This window comes from Macaca mulatta, chromosome 19, assembly GCF_049350105.2.
Source record: "Macaca mulatta isolate MMU2019108-1 chromosome 19, T2T-MMU8v2.0, whole genome shotgun sequence".
NCBI lineage: Eukaryota > Metazoa > Chordata > Mammalia > Primates > Cercopithecidae > Macaca > Macaca mulatta.
In genome coordinates this window covers 13,053,395-13,077,797 of record NC_133424.1, presented here as the reverse complement: position 1 = coordinate 13,077,797, position 24,403 = coordinate 13,053,395, and the positions used below count along the sequence as shown (strand labels likewise).

Here is a 24,403-nt window from a genome sequence, read left to right as displayed (position 1 = left end):
TAATGCGGAGTTTGAACCCTACAACCCTAGCCTGGGCACTGGGCTCTTCTCAAACCAACCACATGTATACTTTACATTGGAAGGAAATTGATTTTGGATCAGTATATATATGGAAGAAAATTTTGCAAATCTTATCTGTGTGTGTGTGTGTCTGCGTGTGTGTGTGTATATATTCCATTGTATGGATAGGCCACATTTAGTTGATTCATTCATTCCTTGATGGACAATTGGGTTGGTTCCACCTTGGCTGAGGCGGGCAGATCACGTATGGTCAGTAGTTCAAGACCAGCCTGGCCAACATGGTGAAACCTGATCTCTACTAAAAATACAAAAATTAGCCAGAGCAGTGACGGGAACCTGTAGTCTCAGCTACTCAGGAGGCTGAGGCAGGAGAATCGCTTGAACCCAGGAGGCGGAGGTTGCAGTGAGCCAAGATTTTGCCACTGCACTTCAGCTTGGGCGACAGGGTGAGAGTCCGTCTCAAAAAAGAAGTGAAAATCAACTGGGAAGAGATCTAGGAATTTAACAAAGGTACAGTGTAGACTGTAGGCCTACTGGTTTTCGGGAGACAGCTGGAGAATAAGATTTTTTGGGCCAGGCATGGTGGCTCATGCTTGCAAACCCAGCACTTTGGGAGGCTGAGGCAGGTGGGTCACCTGAGGTCAGGAGTTCAAGTCCAGCCTGGCCAACATGGTGAAACCCCATCTTTATTAAGAATACAAAAAAATTAGCCGGGCATGGTGGCAGGTGCCGGTAATCCCAGCTACTTGGGAAGCTGAGCCAGGAGAATCACTTGTACTTGGGAGGCGGAGGTTGCAGTGAGCTGAGACCGTGCCATTGCACTCCAGCCTGGGTAACAAGAGTGAAACTCCGTCTCAAAAAAAAAAGAAAAGATTTTCTTGGGGGAGGGAGAGGGGATCTGCAAAATGCCAAACACTGATTTAAGAAATTATTTCTTTAAACTGGGCATGCTAGTGCACACCTGTAGACCCACTTACTTGGGAGACTGAAGCAGTCCGGCCTGGGTAACATAACAGGACTACATCTTTTTTTTTTTTTTGAGACCAAGTCTCGCTCTGTTGCCCAGGCTGGAGTGCAGTGGCACGATCTCGGCTCACTGCAAACTCCGCCTCCCGGGTTCATGCCATTCTCTTGCCTCAGCCTCCCGAGTAGCTGGGACTACAGGCGCCCGCCACCACGCCCGGCTAATTTTTTGTATTTTCGGTAGAGATGGAGTTTCACCATGTTAGCCAGGATGGTCTCGATCTCCTGACCTTGTGATCTGCCCGCCTTGGCCTCCCAAAGTGCTAGGATTACAGGTGTGAGCCACTATGCACAGCCCAGGACTACATCTTAAAAACAAAAACAAAAAACAGAAAAATGAACAGAGCCTGAGAAATATGCAGAACACTATTTAGTTCACCAATATGTGTGTAATAGAATTTCCCAAAGGAGAGGAGAAGCGTCTGGCAGCTCTTCAACTATTAAAGATAGAATTACCATGTAATCCATCGATTCCATGCCTAAGTGTATTCCCAAGAGAAATGAAATCCTATGTCTACAGAAAAACTTGTACAATGGATGTTTATAGCAACCTTATTAATAACAGCTAAAAGGTGGAAACAAACCAAATACCTATTAATGGATGAATGGATAAACAAAATGAGCTATATCCATACAATGAAATATTGTTTCACTGTAAACAACAAATGAAGTATTGATACAAACTTCAATGTAAATGTCCCTTGAAACAGTTATGCTAAGTGAATGAAGTTAATCACAAAGAACACATAGTATATGATTCCATTCCAAGTCTAGAATGGGAAAGCTATATAGCAACCCAAAGTAAATTAATGGTTGCTTAGGACAGAGGCTTGGAGGAGGAAGATGATTCGAAGATAGGACAGTGATAGTCAAAGGCTACAGGGGTTTCCTTTTTTTTTCCTTCCTTCCTTCCTTCCTTCCTTCCTTCCTTCCTTCCTTCCTTCCTTCCTTCCTTCCTTCCCTCCTTCCCTCCTTCCCTCCTTCCCTCCTTCCCTCCTTCCCTCCCTCCTTCCTTCCAACAGGGTCTCACTCTGTCACCCAGGCTGGAATGCAGGATCACAGTTCACTGTAGCCTTGGCCTCCTGGGTTCAAACGATCCTCGGGCCTCAACCTCCCCAGTAGCTGGGACTACAGGTGTGCACCACCATGCCCTGCTAATTTTTAAAAATTTTCTTAGAGATGGGGTGGTTCTGACTATGTTGTCCAGGCTGGTCTCAAACTCCTGGGCTCAAGCAGCCTTCCCACCTTAGTTTCTTAAAGTGCTGGAACTACAGGTGTGAGCGCCATCATGCTCAGCTCATTAGTAGTTTTGATCCAGTATCTTAAGTGTATTGAGTTTCCTGGTACATGCCAACTTTACATAACCTTTTATTTATTTTTTTTTTTGTTTTTTTTTTTGAGACGGAGTCTCGCTCTGTCGCCCAGGCTGGAGTGCAGTGGCCGGATCTCAGCTCACTGCAAGCTCCGCCTCCTGGGTTCACGCCATTCTCCTGCCTCAGCCTCCCGAGTAGTTGGGACTACAGGCGCCCGCCGCCGCGCCCGGCTAGTTTTTTGTATTTTTTTTAGTAGAGACGGGGTTTCACCGTGTTAGCCAGGATGGTCTCGATCTCCTGACCTCGTGATCCGCCCGTCTCGGCCTCCCAAAGTGCTGGGATTACAGGCTTGAGCCACCGCGCCTGGCCAACCTTTTATTTTTTTAAATAATCTTAGTCAAAATAGGAATTAATTGCCTTATGGATATCATAGCCATTTACATTTCAAAGTTCTCTAGGGGCTGGGTGCAGTGCTTCACGCCTGTAATCCTAACATTTTGGGAGGCTGAGGACAGCAGATCACTTGAGCCCAGGAGTTCAAGATCAGCCTGGGCAAAATAGTGAGACCCTGTTTCTTTTTTTTTTTGAGACGGAGTCTTGCTCTGTCGCCCGGGCTGGAGTGCAGTGGCCAGATCTCAGCTCACTGCAAGCTCCGCCTCCCAGGTTTATGCCATTCTCCTGCCTCAACCTCCCTTGTAGCTGGGACTACAGGCGCCCGCCACCTCGCCCAGCTAGTTTTTTTTTGTTGTTGTTTGTTTGTTTTTTTTTTTTTTTTTGTATTTTTTAGTAGAGACGGGGTTTCACCGTGTTAGCCAGGATGGTCTCGATCTCCTGACCTCGTGATCCGCCCGTCTCGGCCTGCCAAAGTGCTGGGATTACAGGCTTGAGCCACCGCGCCCGGCCGAGACCCTGTTTCTACAAAATAAAAATAAAAAGAAAGAAATTAGTCAAGCATGGTGGCACGCACCTGAGGTTCCAGCTACTCAGGTGGCTGAGGTGGGAGGATTGCTTAAACCCAGAAAGTCGAGGCTGCAGTGAGCTCTGATTGCACCACTGCATTCCAGCCTGAGGGACAAAGGGGCCCTTTCTCAAAAACAACCACAAACCAAACATAAAGGACCCACAAAAGTTCTCTAGGGACACAGTCAAAAACTGGTCCGAAATAAATATCCTTCCAGTGTTCAGTTTTACCGAACACATCTCATGGCTTTGGGTTGAACTGAAAAGAATTCCTCACCAGGCATGGTGGTTCACACCTGTAATCCCTTCACTTTGGGAAGCCAAGGAGGATCGCCTGAGCCCAGGAGTTTGAGACTAGCCTGTGCAACATAGTGAGACCCACCCCCCCACCCCCGCACCGCCATCTCTACCAGAAAAAAAAAAAAAAAAAAAAAAAAAAGAACTCCTTCTCTCAGACTAAGGCTGTGGGGTCCAAACTTCCCACTAGAGCAAAGTGTGGCGGGGGAGGGAAGGGATGGGTGATGCCCTAAACCCTGTCAGTTGTCAAAGATTAAAACGTAGTCAGACTCTTTGTTAGGTATGATGAGGTCACTCTAAGTGTCTGTATTTGTAAACAAGAGTTAGAAACCCATGAATGACCTCGAAGCCTTATGCTAAGCCTGGGAGCATCTGACCCTCCCGCTCCAGTCTGGCATGGCTCGGGCGCCCTTTTTGCTGTGGACAAAGAGCCTCTCTTTATCTGGAAACTAAGCCTGGAATTTCCTGCGCTGTGCACGCTTGTGTCTCCGCGCTCAGAAGGAGCTGCAGGCAGACACCAGCGCCCGACCCCGGGTACGTTAACAAATTCTGCTTAGATGCAAATATCCGTGGCAGGGGAACAGATCCCTGACCCCAGACGAATGCAGGTTGCTTAGAGACGCGACTTCCCGACCAGCTGTCACTCAGGCAAGAAAGGCAGGTCCAAGAGTGCAACGTCCAATCAGGGGCGCCGCCGGGAAGGCGGGCGGAGGGGACGCTGCGCAAACGGCGAGGACGTCTCTACGAGCCGCTGCGCTTCGCTATGGGGTCTCCTCACCCCAAAAGGGCCTCTCGGGTGGTGGTGGGAGCTGTGCTGGCCGCGGGAGAAGTAGACAGGACACCAGGACATCCCAGAGTCTGGGAAATGGTGAGTGTGCGGGGCTGAGCGTCTTGAGATGGGGGAGAGAGGCGGGTTGGAACCGGCCGGATCTGGCTGTGGTGGGACCCAGGCCTCCCCGCCGTTGTCTCCCGGGTCTGTGGACCCGAGTCCCCCTGGCGCAGCTCGGCCCTCGGTCTCTTTGGCCGCAGGGTGGGGCTGGGCCAGCAGCCGGGACCCCATGCGTCCTGTCCAGTCCCTGCGCGGCGACTGCGGCCCCAGCCCTGGAGCCCTCTCTGGGCAGCTCCGATCCCGCAGTCCCGCGTCTCCCCAGATTGTGCGGGGGCACGGGAGGGTCATGGGGGGAATCCTGCCTGGGTCGTGGGGTTCGTGCGTTTGAGGAGCAGTGTTGTGTGGGGTCCTCAGGCCCTCTTTTCTTCCCAAGGGAGGACTCGTTTCTCAAGGTTTCCAAGTGTATGGGAAGCCAGATCTCAAATCCACGACCCTGTCTTCCAGCCTGGTTCTTCCCAGAGCTGGGAATAAATCCCTAAATTTCTAGATTCCTTTCAAATGCCGATGTCTTCTCTCCAGTTCACAACGTCGTTATTAACTGTCTTCTGTGGGGCATTTCAACCAGACGCAGTATTTTAATTATCCTTTTTGTACAGAGGAATGGATGGTTCTTTTTAAAAGATTTAATGTATGCTTTGGGTATTTACATGAGAGGAAAACAGGGGAGAAGGACCTGAAGCTACCTCGTGTAAAATGCTTGTGCCTCTCTTGCCAGTATCTATCCTGGGACCTGACATCCTATGGGAACTCCTTTGGGTTGAGTCTCCTTTTTGGAAACTTTTCTGGGCGATCTGTCCTTTCCAGCGCAGCACTTCCCCTCCCTGGGCTTTTCACCTTGAAATGATTTACTCAATTGATTCTCGAAAAATGTAAAATATATGTAATTAGGAGACCTATAGCCTAGCCAACATGGCAAAACCCTGTCTCTACTAAAAAATACAAAAAATTAGCCGGGCATGGTGGTGGACGTCTGTAATCCTGGCTACTCAGGAGGCTGAGGCAGGAGAATAGCTTGAACCCAGGAGGCAGAGGTTGCAGTTGAACTGAGATTGCGCCACTGCACTACAGTCTGGGCGACAGAGTGAGACTCTGTCTCAAAAAAATAAAAAATAAAAAAGTAAAATAAACATTTAGAGTGGATGTAAATTTCCAAAGGGGAAGGAAAGAGATAGATTTCAGAAAATAGTAAAATACCAAGCCGGGAGCGGTGGCTCACGCCTGTAATCCTAGCACTTTGGGAGACTGAGTCAGGATCACTTGAGCTCAGGAGTTCAAGACCAGCCTAGATGACATAGAGAGACCTCATCTCTAGTAGGGAAAAAAAAAAAAAAAAAAAAAAAAAAAAAAAAAGCTGTGCGTAATGACCTGCACTTGTAGCCCCAGCTACTTGAGAGGCTGAGGCAGGAGGTTTGCTTGAGTCGGGGGGGTTGAGGCTGCCTTGAGCCTTGATTGTGCCACTGCACTCCAGGCTGAGCAAGGTCTCACACCTTGTCTCAAAAACATCAAATAATAATAATAATAATAAAATATCCCAGTATCATATTGCATTTATTAAAAATTTTTGTTTCTCTTTTTTTCTTCTGAGCATGTGTAGTAAGTTCCTCAGGTCTGTTCTTTCCTTTTGGGTGATTTCACATGGAATTCCATTCTGGGCTCATGTCATCCACCTGCCTCAGCCTCCCCTTTGATTTCTTCAAACACTGGGTTTGTCTCATTTAAATATCAGTAGTGGTGCAGGTCACTTGACTGGAGAGCAAAGAGGACTGGAAGACTGAGGTCAGTGACTCCAAACTCTAAGGCCAACCCTTGGGTCTGCCACGGGATGTAATTGAAGGCCCAGTTGTTTCTTCCTAGGGAGCCTCCCCTGCAGGTGTCCTATCTGCTCATACCTACTGTGGAAGGTGCCCTTTGTTTTTGTTTTTTGTTTTTTTGAGATGGAGTCTCGCTCTGTCGCCAGGCTGGAGTGCAGTGGCTCAATCTCGGGTCACTGCAACCTCTGCCTCATGGGTTCAAGAGATTCTCCTGCCTCAGCCTCCCAAGTAGCTGGGACTACAGGCGCCCGCCACGACACCCGGCTAATTTTTTTTTTTTTTTTTTTTTTTTTGTATTTTTAGTAGAGATGGGATTTCACTACGTTGGCCAGGATGGTCTCGATTTCTTTTTTCTTTTTTTTTTTTTTTTTTTGAGACGGAGTCTCGCGCTGTCACCCAGGCTGGAGTGCAGTGGCCGGATCTCAGCTCACTGCAAGCTCCGCCTCCCGGGTTCACGCCATTCTCCTGCCTCCGCCTCCCTAGTAGCTGGGACTACAGGCGTCCGCCACCTCGGCCGGCTAGTTTTTTGTATTTTTTAGTAGAGACGGGGTTTCACCGTGTTAACCAGGATGGTCTCGATCTCCTGACCTCGTGATCCGCCCGTCTCGGCCTCCCAAAGTGCTGGGATTACAGGCTTGAGCCACCGCGCCCGGCGGTCTCGATTTCTTGACTTGGTGATCCACACGCCTCGGCCTCCTAAAGTGCTGGGATTACAGGCGTGAGCCACCACGCCTGGCCTAAAGGAGCCCTTTATATTGAGAGAAGCTGCTGAGCACTGGAAAACTGGGGGTCTGAATGCCCATTAGGGGATTGGCTGAATTGAGTGATGCTCTTCCTGAGGGCATACTTGTGGTTTCCTTGGGCCTATTTTTAGACATTAGGTTTGAGTTTTGCATCTGTTGTGTAGGTGCACTCAGTGTAATTTTTCTATAGTGAGAAAGTCTGTAAAGGCCAAGAGATCTGTCTCCTGGACACAGGATAAATGAATTGGGGAGTTCATTTGGGTCAGAACCTTAATCTCAGTCCAGTTGAGAGTTTCCTCACGACAATTGAAGGGGCGATTTCACTGTCACCTGGGGTGAGGGAGTGTGTGGAGCTCCCAGAGTTCATTCCTTTGGCTCCTCAGGTGCCCCTGCCCTCTGTCACCAAGGACTGTCTCACACTAAGGGTTGTTGCCCAACAGCAAGAATGTGGGCCCCAAGCTTGTGTATGTGTTTAGCTTTCTGAGTGTGGGTTTTCCTTCTCAATTGTGGGGAAGCAGGCTGCTAGTCTGAGCTGACTTGAGAGAGAGAGGGAGAAGAGGAGGGAGAGAGAGAGAGAGAGAGAGAGAGAGTGAGAGTGAGAGTGTGTGTGTGTGTGTGTGTGTGTGTTTTAGAGATGGGTTCTCACTTTGTTGGCCAGGCTGATCCCAAACTGCTGGCCTCAAACAGTCCTCCCACCTCGGCCTCCCAAAGTGCTGGGATTACAGGTGTGGTTTTCCTTCCTTTTCTTTTTTCTTTTCTTTTCTTTCTTCCTTTTTTTTTTTGGTCAGAGTCTTGCTCTGTCACCCAGACTAGAGTGCAGTGGTGTGATCATAGCTAACTGTAACCTCGAACACCTTTGTTGGCTCAAACAATCCTCCTACCTCAGCTTCTCAAGTACCTAGGACTACAGGTGTGCACTGTCACACATGGCTAATTTGTAAATTTTTTGTAGATCCTCACTGTTGTCCAGGCTAGTGTTTTATTTTCCTTTGGATTCCTTTATTTGCTGACTATTACAGCAGCTGAATTTCTAGTTTCTGTTAACACTTTTTAATGTTATTCCATATGTGAGTGTGTTAAATTTTGTTTCTTGGGTTTGAAAATGTAAATCGATTGAAAGGTATGATGCAACTAAGGCAAGACAATTCTGAAACCGGGCTGGGTGTGGTGGCTCACGCCTCTAATTTCAGCACTTTGGGAGGCCGAGGCAGGGGGATCACTTGAGGTCAGAAGTTCGAGAGCAGCCTGGCCAACTTGGTGAAACCCTGTCTCTACTAAACATATAAAAATTAACCAGACATGTAATTTTTGGTGGGCGCCTGTAATCCCAGCTACTTAGGAGGCTGAGGCAGGAGAATTGCTTGAACCCAGGGTTGCTGGGGAGGTTACGGTGAACCGAGATTGTGCACTGCAGTCCAGCCTGGGCAACAGAGTAAGACTCCATCTCTTAAAAAAAAAAGAAAGAAAGAAAGAAAGAAAATTCTGGAACCAAACAGAATATTTGTTTCTTTTAGGCAAGAGAACCTCAAGATAAGAGATGGATGTATTTACATTCTCAGGTACATTTTTCATTTTTAGATTGGTTTTTGTATGTGCATGTCATAGAGTACTTTGAAAAAAATTTTTTTTTTTTGAGACGGAGTCTTGTTCTGTCGCCCAGGCTGGAGTGCAGTGGCACGATCTTGGCTCACTGCAACCTCCGCCTCTTGGGTTCACGCCATTCTCCTGCCTCAGCCTCTTGAGTAGCTGGGACTACAGGTTCCTGCCACTACGCCCAGCTAATTTTTTTGTATTTTTAGTAGAGATGGGGTTTCACCATGTTAGCCAGGATGGTCTTGATCGCTTGACCTCATGATCCGCCTACATCGGCCTCCCAAAGTGCTGGGATTACAGGCATGAACCACCGCGCCTGGCCAGAGTATTTTGAAATTTAAAAGAGGCCAGGCATTGTGGCTCATGCCTGTAATCCCAGCACTTTGGGAGGCTGAGGCAGGTGGATTGCTTGAGCCCAGGAGTTTGAGACTAGCATGGGCAATGTGGTGAAACCCTGTCTCTACAGAAAAAAAAAAAAAAAAAAAAAATTAGCCGGGTGTGGTAATTTTAGCTGGGTGTAGTCCCAGCTACTCAGGAGGCTGAGATGGGAGGATCCCTTGAACCTGGGAGGCAGAGGTGGCAGTGAGTCAAAATTGAGTCACTGTGCTTCACTCAGCCTGGGTGACAGATTAAAACCCTGTCTCAAAAAAAAACAAATACAAAAAACAAACAAACAAAAAAACCTCAAAGTCCATATGATTCCTATTGCAAATGAATTTCCACTTGAACTAAAAGGGAAATGCAATTGAACTTTTTTTTTTTTTTTTGAGATGGAGTCTCGCTCTCTCGCCCAGGCTGGAGTGCAGTGGTGCGATCTTGGCTCACTGCAAGCTCCGCCTCCCGGGTTCAGGCCATTCTTCTGCCTCAGCCTTCTGAGTAGCTGGAACTGCAGGCACCTGCCACCACGCCTGGCTAATTTTTTGTATTTTTGGTAGAGACAGGATTTCACCATGTTAGGCAGGATGGTCTCGATCTCCTGACCTCATGATCCGCCAGCCTTGACCTCCCAAAGTGCTGGGATTACAGGCATGAGCCACCGTGCCTGGCCTGAACTTCTTTATTTGGTAGAATAACTACTCAAAGCTTATATATATATATATTTGAAAATCCTAACATACTTAAGATAAAACGCTAATGGATTATAATATGCTACTCATTCCCAGTAACACCTCCCAGTGTGAGATGGTAGGACACATAATAATGCACCTTGTCATTATAGTTAGAAAGAGATTTGAAAATTTTGCACTTTTGTAACTGTCAGTGTTTAAAGTATTAAGTTTTTTTTTTTTTTTTTTTAGACAGGGTCTCGCTCTGTTGTCCTAGTTAGAGTACAGTGGCGCAATCGTAACTCACTGCAACCCTGAACTCCTTTCACCTCTGCCTCCCGAGTAACTAGAATTACAGACATGAGCCACCATGCCCAGCTAATTATATATATTCTTTTTTGTAGAGACAGGGTCTCACTTTCTTGACCAGATTGGTGTTGAACTCCTGGCTTCAAGCAATCCTCTCAACTTGGCTTCCCAAAATTCCCTAATATGAGCCACCACACCCAGCTGGATTCAGTCTTTTTTTTTTTTTTTTTTAGACAGAGTCTCACTCTGTCGCCAGGCTGGAGTGCAATGGCACGATCTCAGCTCACTGCAATCTCCGCCTCCCAGGTTCAAGCAATTCCCCTGCCTCAGCCTCCCAAGTAGCTGGGACTACAGGCATGCACCACCATGTCCAGCTAATTTTTTTGTATTTTAGTAGACATGAGGTTTCACCATGTTGGCCAGGATGGTCTTGATTTCCTGATCTCGTGATCCACCTGCCTTGGCCTCCCAAAGTGCCGGGATTACAGGCATGAGCCATCGCGCCAAGCCTGGAGTAAGTCTTAGAATTATTTCATACATAGAAAATTTTAAATCAAAATTTAAAAAGCAAAAGTAAGTTGATTAAAAATGAAGATTATTAAGTAGTAAAATATGGCTTATTTATTTATTTATTTATTTATTTATTTTTTTTTTTGAGACGGAGTCTGGCTCTGTCGCCCGGGCTGGAGTGCAGTGGCCGGATCTCAGCTCACTGCAAGCTCCGCCCCCCGGGTTTACGCCATTCTCCTGCCTCAGCCTCCCGAGTAGCTGGGACTACAGGCGCCCGCCGCATATGGCTTATTTAAATTTAGCTTTTTTTTTTTCCCGAGATGGAGTCTCTCTCTGTTGCCCAGGCTGGAGTGCAGTGGCACGATCTCGGCTCACTGCAACCTCTACCTCCTGGGTTCACGCCATTTTCCTGCCTCAGCCTCCTGAGTAGCTGGGACTACAGGTGCCCGCCACCATGCCCGGTTAATTTTTTGTATTTTTAGTAGAGATGAGGTTTCACCATGTTAGCCAGGATGGTCTTGATCTCCTGACCTTGTGATTCACCTGCCTTGGCCTCCCAAAGTGCTGGGATTACAGGTGTGAGCTACCGCACCTGGCCTTAGCTGTTTATTTTAAAGAAATCATGCATGTGGAAGTTTGAAAAACATCCACAATAGTTGAGTGTAATTTGAAAAGACTCACTGCCAGCATATCCTGGTCCACTCCAAGCCCGGGCACTTGCTCTAGCCACCCCCAAATGCTCACTTTTGATAATTTTTTATTTTTTTTGAGATGGGGTCTTGCTCTGTTGCCCAGCCCAGGCTGGAGTACAATGACGTGATGATAGCTTTTTGCAGCCTCAACCTCCTGGGCTCAAGTGATCTTCCCACCTCAGCCTCTTGAGTAGCTGGGACTACAGGTGTATCCTGCCACTCCCAGCTAATTTTTAAATTTTTTGTAGAGATGGAGTCTTACTATGTTGCCCAGGCTAGTCTTGAACTCCTGGCCTGGGCTCAGGCAATCCTCCTGCCTCAGCCTGTCAAAGCACTGGTGTTACAGGTATAAAGCACTGTGCCTGGCCTTTCAATAATTTCTTAAGCATACTGTCAGTGTTTCTTTTTATGAAAACAAACAATTTCAACTGCATGTTTTTTGTACTCTTGTTGGTTCTGTAATGAGTAGTTGGACTCCACATGTTTTGATTTTGGCTGTGGACATCATAAGCCTCACCCTTCTCTCATCTCATGTTGCACACCTGGGCAAGCTAAAAAAGTCTGGGAGCAGGAAATTCAAACCACAGAAGCTCCTGCCCTTGAGCAGGAACTCTTGCAGCCCCACCCCCAAACTACAATAAAAACCCAGGCCAGGAGGCTTTCTTTGCTCTCTGAAGCTATGTCACACCTGCTTGACCAGCCTGCCCTGCTTTCCCCAGGACCTCAGTGATCACAGTAGTAAGTCTTTTCATACCCTTTTGGTATCTGTTTTCCATGCTGTTATTAGTGTCAACATTGGAACAACATAGCAATTGGTACCATGAACGTGGTGTTCAGACATTGACCGTCACCCCATGGGTCTGTTGCACTGAATTGCTACCTGCTCTGTTGCTTGATGGCCAGCATGCACTTTCAGCTGCTGCTTTCTGGGAAGCTAGTACTTTGAGTTGTGCTACTCTGTGTTGCATGTTGAGCCCTGCCAAGTCTGGGTTCTATGTTTAGCCAACTGGAGTTGGCAGTTTTGATAATTCCTTGGCTTTTAGGAAGAGGAATATGAGATTGGGATACTCCTTAAAGTGGTCCTGGGTAGTGTTTCTTGGCCTGGACTTATCTGTGTGTTTTGGAGTGAAGCTGTGACTGCTGCTGACCTGACATACAAGGTGCTCATGGGAAAGACTACCTGCCAGAGCAGTCATTTTTGAAAAAGAGACAAAAGAGAGGGGGAAAGGCAGCTGTTAGATGGTGGGCTGAGTCCACACTCCTAATAGCACAGGTCTCACAAGGATCCTTAAGTGCTGCTGCTGTTGCTCTATTGCAGCAAGGATGCTGACCCTCGGGATTATAGGGCACACTCATGGTTCCTCTGCAGCATTGCAAAGGGTTCATTCAAAGCCAGCTTAAGGCCTAGGTCCTTAAAGTCTGTAAAGCAGCCACGAGGGACAGGCCCCTAAGCCTGATAATAGTGATTTGTGGCTCTCTGGAGGGAAAAGAACACCCCTCCCCTGTCGAGAGGATTTTGCTGTCAAAATATACCCAGGGACAAAAACAGAAACAAAACAAACATGTTTGGAAGGAAAGGAACAAAAGAAAACATGCTGAGAAAGAGGTCCACAATTTGACCCAGTTGGAAATTCCAAATAGACTAAAGGAATTTAGACAACAAAAAAGATAAAAGAGCCTCTCTGTCATAGGCTCTGTATTAATTTTAACATCTTATGTAATGTATTAATTGACACACTATAGGATTAGCCAATACGAGGGCTCAAATTATGGTTATACCTGGTAGACCCACTAAAATTTAAGCAAGGTATCCCCTAATAATCTTCAGGGAGTTACTGAATATAAAATAGAGGACAAATAAGTATGTCTCATCTTAGCCATCATAACTGTGCCTAAATTCCCCATGTTCATAGCACCCAGTGTCCTAAAATATCCCAGAGTGAACAGGTGAACTCTAAACCAGTGAGTCATAAGTGAAATTTAAATTAAATTTAAATGAAATCTTTGGCACTTACAAATTGGCTTGACAGAATGAGACCCTATGGAACTTACTCCCTAGTTAAATTAGTTATGATGGCTTAATATAAATTGAACAGGGCCTTGAAGGATTGAAAAATATTATATAAAACCTATTTAGTGAGGAAGTGATTGCTTCTCGTTTTAACAGTACACTTTGGCCTTTCTTAAACTTGCAAAGAATGAATGGCAACCCACAATGGATTACCACAACCTTAATGCTGTGGTTGCACTCATTAAGCCCCTATACCAATACCCAACATGGAAATTACTGACACCATCCAACTGATCTCACAGATTTCACCGTCTCACAGATTTGTGTATGTCTGTTCTGTTTCTCACCATCTCACGGATTTGTTTATGTCTGTTCTGTTTAGTGCTTATTTCAACAGCCACTTAGCTGTAGTTTGCAGTTTTACCTCTGAAGGCTGATTATACACCTTTACCTAGTTTCCCAAGGGAACCTCAACAGCCTTGCCATCACAGTCTTTGCATGCAAAATCTGAACTGCATCCACCTTTCTCCAGGAGCACAGGTATGACATTACATTAATGACAGCCTTGCCTGAGCTCCAGGAGCACAGGTATGACATTACATTAATGACAGCCTTATCTGAGCTCCAGGAGCACAGGTATGACATTACATTAATGACAGCCTTGTCTGAGGACATTGTTTTGACATTCATTCAGGATACATAAATACTGAAAAAAAATAGAGCTTACAAAAAGTCCATTGCTCCACATATAAAATAAGAGACCTTTATGTTTTGGTTAAATTCCTAAAAACCATTTGGTAAAAGGAGGGCCACTCCATCCCTGACAGTACTATGAAATAGCTATTGTCCCTCTGACTACCCACAGCATCTTCTAGGTTCTTTTGATGTTCTGGAGGCAACATAGTCCTTGTTTATAAATTTTACTTAAGCCCATTTATGCTGTTACTTGCAAATTGGCCCACCTTAAATGGGTACCCCTACCACAAAAGGCTCTAGAGTCTTTTTCATTCTCTTAACACAGAGCTTTCGTAGAGGAGGAGCTTTTTCATTTTAATGAAGTCAAACTTACTGATTTATTTTGTATGGATTTTGCTTATATCTAAAAATTTATCACCAAACACAGGGTCACCTACGTTTTCTTCTTTATTAACTGTTAGGTATCCTATAGCTTTACTTTTTTTTTTTTTTTTTTTTTTGAGACAAGGTCTCCCTCTGTTGCCCAGGCCAGAGCGCAGTAGTGCAATCTTGACTTACTGCAGCCTCAACCTCCTGGGTGCAAGCACTCCTCCCACTTCAGCCTCCTGAGTAGGTGGGACTACAAGTGTGCACCACCACACCTGGCTAATTTTTGTATTTTTTGTAGAGATCGGTTCCCACTTAGTTGCCCAGGCTGGTCTCAAACTCCTGACTTCAAGCTGTCCTCCTGCCATGGCCTCCCAGAGTGCTGGGATTACAGGCATGAGCCACTGCTCCTGGCCTAGATTTTACATTTAGATCTGTGATCCATTTTGAGCCAGTTTTTGTCTAAGGTGTAACGTCTGTTTCTAGATTCGTGTTTTTTTCATTGTGTTTTGCATGTAGATGTTCAGTTTTTCCAACACTGTTGACAAAGGCTATCTTTTTTCATTGAATTACCATTGGTCATTTGTTGAAAATCAGGTGACTCATTGAGTCTATACTACAACAATGTGAGTCTGTAAGAAAGCAATTGACTTTTGTGTGTGTGTGTGTGTATATATATATATATATTTTTTTTTTTTTTTTTTTTTTTTTTTTGAGACGGAGTCTTGCTCTATCACCCAGGCTGGAGTGCAGTGGCTTGATCTCGGCTCACTGCAAGCTCCGCCTCCCGGGTTCACGCCATTCTCCTGCCTCAGCCTCCCGAGTAGCTGGGACTACAGGCGCCCGCCACCACGCCCAGCTAATTTTTTGTATTTTTAGTAGAGATGGGGTTTCACTGTGTTAGCCAGGATGGTCTTGATCTCCTGACCTCGTGATCCTCCCGCCTCAGCCTCCCAAAGTGCTGGGATTACAGGCGTGAGCCACCGTGCGCGGCCTGACTTTTGTATATTAAGATTATATCCTTCAACCTTGCTATGCTTCCTTTCCCCCTAGTTTGAGGAGTTTGTTGTGGATTCTTTGAGATTTTATTTTATTTTATTTTTTTATTTTTTATTTTTATTTTTTTTTGAAGACAGAGTCTCGCTTTGTCGCCCAGGCTGGAGTGCAGTGGCGCGATCTTGGCTCACTGCAAGCTCCGCCTCCTGGGTTCACGCCATTCTCCTGCCTCAGCCTCCGAGTAGCTGGGACTATAGGCGCACACCACCACGCCTGGCTAATTTTTTGTATTTTTGGTAGAGACGGGGTTTCACCGTGTTAGCCAGGATGGTCTCGATCTCCTGACCTCGTGATCCGCCCGCCTCGGCCTCCCAAAGTGCTGGGATTACAGGCGTGAGCCACCGTGCCTGGCGAGATTTTATACTTAGACAATCATGTCACATGCGACAAAAACAGTGATATTTCTTCCTTCCCTATCTGTATCTCTTCTCTCCTTCCCTCTCCTCTCCTCTCATTAGTTACACTTGAGTATAATCTGTTGAGTAGGAGTGGTAAGAGGGGACATGCCCATTTCCTCATCTTACCAGGAAAGCATCTAGTTTCTCACTATTAAATATGATATTAGCGGCAGGTTTCCTATAAATACTGCTTCTCAAAAAGAGGAAGGTCTATCTCCAGTTTCTTATCATAAATGCATGTTGGAATTTGCCCATAACTTTTTCATTTTTATTTTCCCACTTATATTTGTGATATTAGTAATTTCTATTCTCTCTCTCTCTTTCAGTTAGCGTACCGTACATTTATCAAATATATTGATCTTTTCAAATAAACACCTTTGGTTTTGTTTAATTTCTCTTTTTACTATTTCTTCTGTTGTGTGTTTACTTTGGGTTTAATTTGCTCATATTTTCTTGCTTTCCTAATGTAGATGCTTAGATTCTTTTTCTTTTTTTTTTTTTTTGCTGTGTCTCCTATACTGGAGTGCAGTGGCGCCATCTCAGCTCGGCTCACTGCAAGCTCTGCCTCCCGGATTCACGCCATTCTCCTATCTCAGCCTCCTAAGTAGCTGGGACTACAGGCACCCGCCACCACGCCCGGCTAATTTTTTGTATTTTTAGTAGAGACGGGGTTTCACCGTGTTAGCCAGGATGGTCTCGATCTCCTGACCTCGTGATCCACCTGCCTCGGCCTCCCAAAGTGCTGGGATTACAGGCGTGAGCCACCACGCCCGGCTAGATTCTTTTTTTATAGGCAGAATCTCACTCTGTTGCCCAGGCTGGAGTACAGTGCTGCGATCTCGGCTCACTGCAACCTCTGCATCCTGGGTTCAAGCGATTCTTCTGCTTCAGCCTCCCAAGTAGCTGGGATTATAGGTGTGAGCCACCGTGCCCAGCCCTGTTCATTTAGTTTTACTTTGCATACTAGTTCATTTATATTGCACGTATGTCAGATATTTTTCTGCTGCTTTGTGGTTTGTCTTTTAACTTTTTTTTTTTTTTTTTTTTGAGACGGAGTCTCGCTCTGTCGCCCAGGCTGGAGTGCAGTGGCCGGATCTCAGCTCACTGCAAGCTCTGCCTCCCCGGTTTACGCCATTCTCCTGCCTCAGCCTCCCAAGTAGCTGGGACTACAGGCACCCGCCACCTCGCCCGGCTAGTTTTTTGTATTTTCTAGTAGAGACAGGGTTTCACCAGGTTAGCCAGGGTGGTCTCGATCTCCTGACCTCGTGATCCGCCCGTCTCGGCCTCCCAAAGTGCTGGGATTACAAGCTTGAGCCACCGCACCCGGCCATAACTTTCTTGATTTTAGGATATTTGAAGTTTTCAGTCTCATCCTTTATGGCTTACTCTTACATGAAAAAATTCTCCCTACTCTTGCATCTAAAAAAAATTGCCTGTGACTTTTGAAAGAGTTTTAATTCTATTCTTCACGTTTAAATCTACATTAAATTGATTATTGTCTATGGAATAGAGCTAATGCAATGCTTTTTCCAATTAGATAACAGTTTGTCTCTTCTACATGTATTAAAGTGTTAGTGATCTCTTCCATTCCCCTACAATGCTTGCTCTATCATTAATCAATTTTCCTTATAAATGCCAGTCCATTGGCCGGGCGCGGTGGCTCAACCCTGTAATCCCAGCACTTTGGGAGGCCGAGGCGGGTGGATCACGAGGTCAGGAGATCGAGACCATCCTGGCTAACATGGTGAAACCCCGTCTCTACTAAAAATACAAAAAACTAGCCGGGCGTGGTGGCGGGCGCCTGTAGTCCCAGCTACTCGGAGGCTGAGGCAGGAGAATGGCGTAAACCCGGGAGGCGGAGCTTGCAGTGAGCCGAGATCGCGCCACTGCACTCCAGCCTGGGTGACACAGCGAGACTCCGTCTCAAAAAAAAATAAATAAATAAATAAATAAAAAAATAAATGCCAGTCCATTGAAGACACTTTCCCCCTCCCTTGTTCTATTTATCTCTCTGCGTGTTATGCTGTTAGGAGGGTTATAGTTTGAAAATCCTTGATACATTCTAGGCAAGTATTTATGTTGCTCTTCAAAAGACTTTACCCATTGTTTGACATTTATTGTTCCTCTTAGGTTTGGAAAAGTAGTTTTTCTTGACTCTTAATAAGTCTGTTTTAGGGATTTGTAGAATTTTATAAAGATATCATTTGGGAGCAGTGGCATCTTGTTGACACTGAGTTTGTTCTAAGAACATGTACCAACTTTCACCTTAATTTAATTCTGCTTTGAGTTTACCCAATAACACTTTTTAAAATTAGGATTGTTAAATATCCTTCATTAGCCTTATTTAGTCATAGTTGGCATGGAGGAAAGCAGATGCAAGCCTTTAAATATTCTTTCCTCATGTAATCACATGGAATGGGCTCAATTCCCCAAGCAACAAGTGGTGATATTATATATTGTCGGCTAGGGAAGCTCATTAGAGACCCAGTGCTCACAGTGCTTTTGGGGGGCTGATCAAGTAGGCATCCTCTTGGCATGTGAAAAAGTCCAGACTCTAAAAAGGAAAAAAGGAGTTCAGTATATACTCTATTGATTCCATAAACCATTTAGGCACACTAAGCCACTCTTTTTTTTTTTTTTTTTTTTTTGAGACATAGTCTCGCTCTGTCACCTAGGCTGGAGTGCAGTGGCATGATCTTGGCTCACTGCAAGCTCCACCTCCCGGGTTCACACCATTCGGCCTCAGCCTCCTGAATAGCTGGGACTACAGGCGCCTGCCACCACGCCCAGCTGTTTTTTTGTGTTTTTATTAGAGACAGGGTTTGACTGTGTTAGCCAGGATGGTCTCAATCTCCTGACCTCATCTGTAATGCCAGCACTTTGGGAGGCCGAGGTGGGCGGATCACGAGGTCAGGAGATCGAGACCATCCTGGCTAACATGGTGAAACCCCGTCTCTACTAAATATACAAAAAATTAGCCGGGCATAGTGGCGGGTGCCTGTAGTCCCAGTTACTGGGGAGGTTGAGGCAGGAGAATGGCGTGAACCCCGGAGGTGGAGGTTGCAGTGAGCCGAGATGGCGCCACTGTACTCCAGCCTGGGCAACAGAGCAAGACTCCATCTCACACACACACACACAAATCTCGTACAGATTTGACCCTGTGTTTCATGGGATGCTAAGTGATATAGTACATGATAAGGCAGGAGATAAAAAGTATTTTTCTTACAAGGAATTGTTCGTCTTAAACTGGAAATATTTGTTTCATTTCTATAGCATTTCTCCAAGATGCTGTGTGTCCTGTCATTGGAGAGCAGAAGACTTGAAGTGATCATAGTAAAAATGTAAAAATAATTTCCAAATATTCATGGTGGTGTTAAATTTATGAAGAAGTAAGTGTGGACAGAGATTTGAGTTCTGATGTCAAAGTTATAGGATAAATGGAGAAAAAGGAATTATATATGGACTTTTAATGAACTGAGTATATATCCTCAGTGCTGTCAGTCTCACCCGTCCTCCTCTATACATGTGGGATGTTTCAGGACTCAGTGGTCTTTGAGGATGTGGCTGTGAACTTCACCCAGGAGGAGTGGGCTTTGCTGGGTCCCTCTCAGAAGAAACTCTACAGAGATGTGATGCAAGAAACCTTTGTTAACTTGGCCTCTATAGGTAAGACTGAAATTATTCCCTCACTTAGTCAATTAGAGAACAAGTGTTTCTTGTTCATCAACAAGGTTCCAAGGTTTAGGATGTTGAAAGGGAATACTTTGGTAAATAAATCAGACAGGATAACAGCTCATCCTAGATTTAGAATCTAATACTTTTTCTATAATTTCAAATAGTTTTAATGATTTTTCTGGGCCTGCATTTTAGGGGAAAACTGGGAGGAGAAGAACACTGAGGACCACAAAAATCAGGGGAGAAAGCTAAGGTGAGTTGTACTTACAAAAGAAAATACTGTCTTATGAGAGAATCTTAGCATGGCATTAAGTTTAAAAAATGAATAATTGGAAGAAGCCCCATTTCATATTTATTTGTTGAAAATTGTTGCCAAGAAAGTTTTCTTAAAAATGGTACAGATGGCTGGGCACTGTGGCTCACGCCTGTAATCCCAGCACTTTGGGAGGCCGAGGCGGGCGGATCACAAGGTCAGGAGATCGAGACCAAGGTGAAACCCCGTCTCCACTAAAAATACAAAAAATACACCGGGCGCGGTGGCAGGCACTTGTAGTCCCAGCTACTCAGGAGGCTGAGGCAGGAGAATGGCGTGAACCCGGGAGACGGAGCTTGCAGTGAGCCGAGATCGCGCCACTGCACTCCAGCCTGGGGGATAGAGCAAGACTCTGTCTCAAAAAAAAAAAAAAAAAAAAAAAAGGTACAGTTGTTCAGTATTTGAAAAATATTTCACCTGGAAACAATATTAAGAAACTCTATATTATGAATTTTGGCCAGGCATGGTGGCTCATGCCTGTAATCCCAGCACTTTGAGATGCTGAGGTGGGCAGATCACCTGAGGTGTGGAGTTCGAGGCTAGCCTGGCCAACATGGCAAAACCCTGCCTCTACTGAAAATCCAAAAATTAGCCAGGTGTGGTGGTGGGGTCCTGTAATCCCAGCTACTCGTGAGGCTGAGGCAGAATTGCTTGAACCCAGGAGATGGAGGTTGCAGTGAGCCAAGATTGTGCCACTGCACTGCCGCCTCGGCAGCAGATCAAGACTCTTCTCAAAAAAAAAAAAAGAACTCTATATTATGAGTTTTATTGTTTTGATAATGGCTCTGGTCAAGTACTCTTCCTGAGCATTCATAACATACACTTCCCCTGAAAATGGCAAAAGTGTAATTCTACTACCTACTAATGATTGTGAAATAATAATTATAAAATTATTTTTAAAAGCCACTAATTGTGTGCTTTTTTTTTTTTTTTCTCACAGAAGTCATATGGTAGAGAGGCTCTGTGAAAGGAAAGAAGGTAGTCAGTTTGGAGAAACCATCAGTCAGACTCCAAATCCTAAACCAAACAAGAAAACTTTTACTAGGGTAAAACCATATGAATGCAGTATGTGTGGAAAGGACTATATGTGTCATTCATCTCTTAATAGGCACATGAGATCTCATACTGAACATAGATCATATGAGTATCATAAATATGGAGAGAAGTCATATGAATGTAAGGAATGTGGGAAGAGATTCAGCTTTCGAAGTTCATTTCGAATCCATGAAAGAACTCACACTGGAGAGAAACCCTACAAATGTAAGCAGTGTGGTAAGGCTTTCAGTTGGCCCAGTTCCTTTCAAATACATGAAAGAACTCATACTGGAGAGAAACCTTATGAATGTAAGGAATGTGGGAAGGCCTTCATTTATCACACAACCTTTCGAGGACACATGAGAATGCACACAGGAGAGAAACCCTATAAATGTAAAGAATGTGGGAAAACATTCAGTCATCCCAGCTCTTTTCGAAATCATGAAAGAACTCACTCTGGAGAGAAACCCTATGAATGTAAACAATGTGGAAAAGCCTTCAGATATTACCAAACTTTTCAAATACATGAAAGGACTCACACTGGGGAAAAACCCTATCAGTGTAAGCAATGTGGTAAAGCTCTTAGTTGTCCCACATCCTTTCGAAGTCATGAAAGGATTCACACTGGAGAAAAACCCTATAAATGTAAAAAATGTGGCAAAGCCTTCAGTTTTCCTAGTTCCTTTAGAAAACATGAAAGGATTCATACAGGAGAGAAACCCTATGATTGTAAGGAATGTGGGAAAGCATTCATTTCTCTTCCAAGCTATCGAAGACATATGATAATGCACACTGGAAATGGACCTTATAAATGCAAGGAATGTGGGAAAGCCTTTGATTGTCCTAGTTCTTTTCAAATCCATGAACGAACTCACACTGGAGAGAAACCCTTTGAATGTAAACAGTGTGGTAAAGCCTTCAGTTGTTCCAGTTCCTTTCGAATGCATGAAAGAACTCACACTGGAGAGAAACCCCATGAATGTAAACAGTGTGGTAAAGCCTTCAGTTGTTCCAGTTCTGTTCGAATACATGAAAGGACTCACACTGGAGAGAAACCCTATGAATGTAAACAGTGTGGAAAAGCCTTCAGTTGTTCCAGTTCCTTTCGAATGCATGAAAGAATTCACACTGGAGAGAAACCCTATGAATGTAAACAGTGTGGTAAAGCCTTTAGTTTTTCTAGTTCCTTTCGGATGCATGAAAGGACTCACACTGGAGAGAAACCCTATGAATGTAAACAGTGTGGTAAAGCCTTCAGTTGTTCCAGTTCCTTTCGAATGCATGAAAGGACTCACACTGGAGAGAAACCCTACGAATGTAAACAGTGTGGTAAGGCGTTTAGTTGTTCCAGTTCCATTCGAATACATGAAAGGACTCACACTGGAGAGAAACCTTATGAGTGTAAACAATGTGGTAAGGCCTTCAGTTGTTCTAGTTCTGTTCGAATGCATGAAAGGACTCACACTGGAGAGAAACCCTATGAATGTAAACAATGTGATAAAGCCTTCAGTTGCTCACGTTCCTTTCGAATCCATGAACGAACTCACACTGGAGAGAAACCCTATGCGTGTCAACAATGTGGTAAAGCCTTCAAGTGTTCCCGTTCCTTTCGAATACATGAAAGAGTTCATAGCGGAGAGTAACCCTATGTATGTAAGCAATATGGCAAAGTTTTCAGTTGTCCTATTCCATTTTTCTTTTTTTTTTGAGATGAAGTCTCACTCTGTCACTCCGGCTGGAGTACAGTAGTGCGATTACAGCTCACTGCAACCTCTGTCTCCTGGGTTCAAGTGATTCTCTTGCCTCAGCTTCCTGGGTAGCTGAAACTACCGGTGTGAACCACCATGCCCACCTACTTTTTGTGTTTTTAGTAGAGATGGGGTTTCACCACGTTGGCCAGGCTGGTCTCGAACTCCTGACCTCAGACGATCTGCCTGCCTTGGCCTCCCAAAGTGTTGGATTACAGGTGTGAGCCACCGCATCTGGCTCCCATTTCCTTTTGAAGACATGAAATTATTCATATTTCAGAGAAACCCTATGACTATAAGACATGGGGATACCTTCAGTTCTTTACATGTGAATATGAGGAAGCATTCATACTGGACAGGAAACCCTGTGAATGTAGGCAATGTGGGAAAACCTTCAATGGTCATGTGACCTTTTAAAGACCATGAGAAGGCATATGAAGTATAAAGAATTTTCATATGCCCTATAAATATAAAGAATTAATAACCTTAAAAATGTAAAGAATGTGGAAAACTCTATAATTGTAAAGAATGTGGAAAAACCTTTATTTGTCTCAGTTTACTTGGAAGCCATGAACAAACTCACACTGGAAAGCGACTTCTTGAATATAGACATTGTGAGAAAGCCTTCAGTTGGCCCATATACTTATATGTGAGAATGCAGACTGGATAGAAATCCTATAAAAGTGAGAAATAACAATGTTTTCAATTTTAACAAATGCTCATGTGATACTCCCTTATGTGTGAAATTTCAATCTCGTTGAAACTCCCACTAGGGAGGTGTTGTATAAATGTAGATAATATGGGAAAGCCTGATGCAAATTAATTCATGTATATTGTTCTAGAAAATTCACAACATGACAGAAGTGTTATAAAATATAGTGTCAGTTACTGATTCTTAAAGTGGATCTCTGAATTATGGATTTCTATTTCACAAAAGAACATTGAGATGAGATAATTCTGTAAGCTCTTATACAGTTGTACACAAGTTAAATTGATAGTATTTTTTCATTAAATCAGTTTCTGAAATTTTGTCTTTCCATATTGAAGTCTGTTAGATTCATGAGTGAATTGAAGTGTATTTATAATAAGCTAGTAGTTTTGATTTTTATGTATTTTTTAGTTGTGCTGTAACGGGCCATCAAAAAATCACAATTTGGTAATCTTTAGGATTTCCTACTGGCCTTATGTGGCAGGTACTAGATATCATTATATGTATTTCATCTTTCTTTCTGACCAAAAGAAGCTTTTTTAGAGGAAGACAGAATGCCCTTTTTTCTATTTTTTTATGCTAAAAAATAATCATAATAAATTTTTGAGTCTGCAAAGTTTATCATGCAGTATACTCTCTCATTGGAATTATTATTTTCATTTTCTGATCTTTGCTATTTGTAATTCTTTCTGGCTGTGATTTGGATAATAGGCTTTGCATTAATAAGAGAGACCTGAGATAGAACCATATAACCTATAGCTGGAAATGGCTGTCCTGGGTTGTGTTAACATGGGTGATGTTGTGACTTATGTTTTCTGTAATCTATCCTTTTATGGCTCCATGGTATAACTGACCAATAGCCTACTTGCAGGAGATATGGAAGGCAGAAGTAAAGAAAGCATTAGTCAGGTTTTATAGCCACCATATGTGGAGACAGATGGATGCATAGGGGCTTCAGGGACACCTGCTTCCACCACATTGTCCTGATCCTTTGCTCTGCCAGCTGAGAGTATTCTTAGAACCACCACTAACTGCTTGACTGCCATATTTGCCTGCCTCCCTCCCTCCCACCCTCCCTTCCCTCCCTCCCTCCCCTCCTTCCTTTCTTTCTTTCCCTTTCTTTTCTTTCTTTTTCTGAGATGGAGTCTTGCTCTGTTGCCCAGGCTGAAGTGCAGTGGCATGATCTTGG

At 44.5% G+C, this 24,403-nt stretch overlaps 1 protein-coding gene across 4 annotated transcripts; it reads left to right on the top strand.

Moving 5' to 3' along the window:
• The first annotated feature begins 4,338 nt into the window (after window positions 1-4,338).
• On the top strand, window positions 4,339-22,478 carry ZNF709 (zinc finger protein 709). Of its 4 annotated transcripts, XM_077977669.1 has the most exons (7): window positions 4,339-4,482; window positions 8,572-8,616; window positions 10,403-10,519; window positions 19,008-19,075; window positions 19,274-19,400; window positions 19,605-19,662; window positions 20,831-22,478. In XM_077977669.1, the coding sequence occupies exons 5-7, from the start codon at window positions 19,367-19,369 to the stop codon at window positions 22,398-22,400; spliced, it is 1,662 nt and encodes a 553-aa protein (XP_077833795.1). In that variant the 5' UTR covers window positions 4,339-4,482; window positions 8,572-8,616; window positions 10,403-10,519; window positions 19,008-19,075; window positions 19,274-19,366; the 3' UTR covers window positions 22,401-22,478. The 4 variants fall into 4 exon arrangements, with proteins under 4 accessions (XP_077833795.1, XP_077833794.1, XP_028694997.2 ...); XM_077977668.1 differs by lacking the exons at window positions 10,403-10,519; window positions 19,008-19,075 and having other exon boundaries at window positions 20,663-22,478; XM_028839164.2 differs by lacking the exons at window positions 8,572-8,616; window positions 10,403-10,519; window positions 19,008-19,075.
• The last annotated feature ends 1,925 nt before the right edge of the window (window positions 22,479-24,403 follow it).

Excerpts from the sequence above, each read along its gene's own strand:
- ZNF709 (XM_077977668.1), top strand. The coding sequence starts at position 4,378 with ATGGGGTCTCCTCACCCCAAAAGGGCCTCTCGGGTGGTGGTGGGAGCT. Across the intron at positions 4,483-8,571 it reads ATCCCAGAGTCTGGGAAATG|GCAAGAGAACCTCAAGATAA; the intron begins GTGAGTGTGCGG and ends TGTTTCTTTTAG. Across the intron at positions 19,401-19,604 it reads TGTTAACTTGGCCTCTATAG|GGGAAAACTGGGAGGAGAAG; the intron begins GTAAGACTGAAA and ends CCTGCATTTTAG.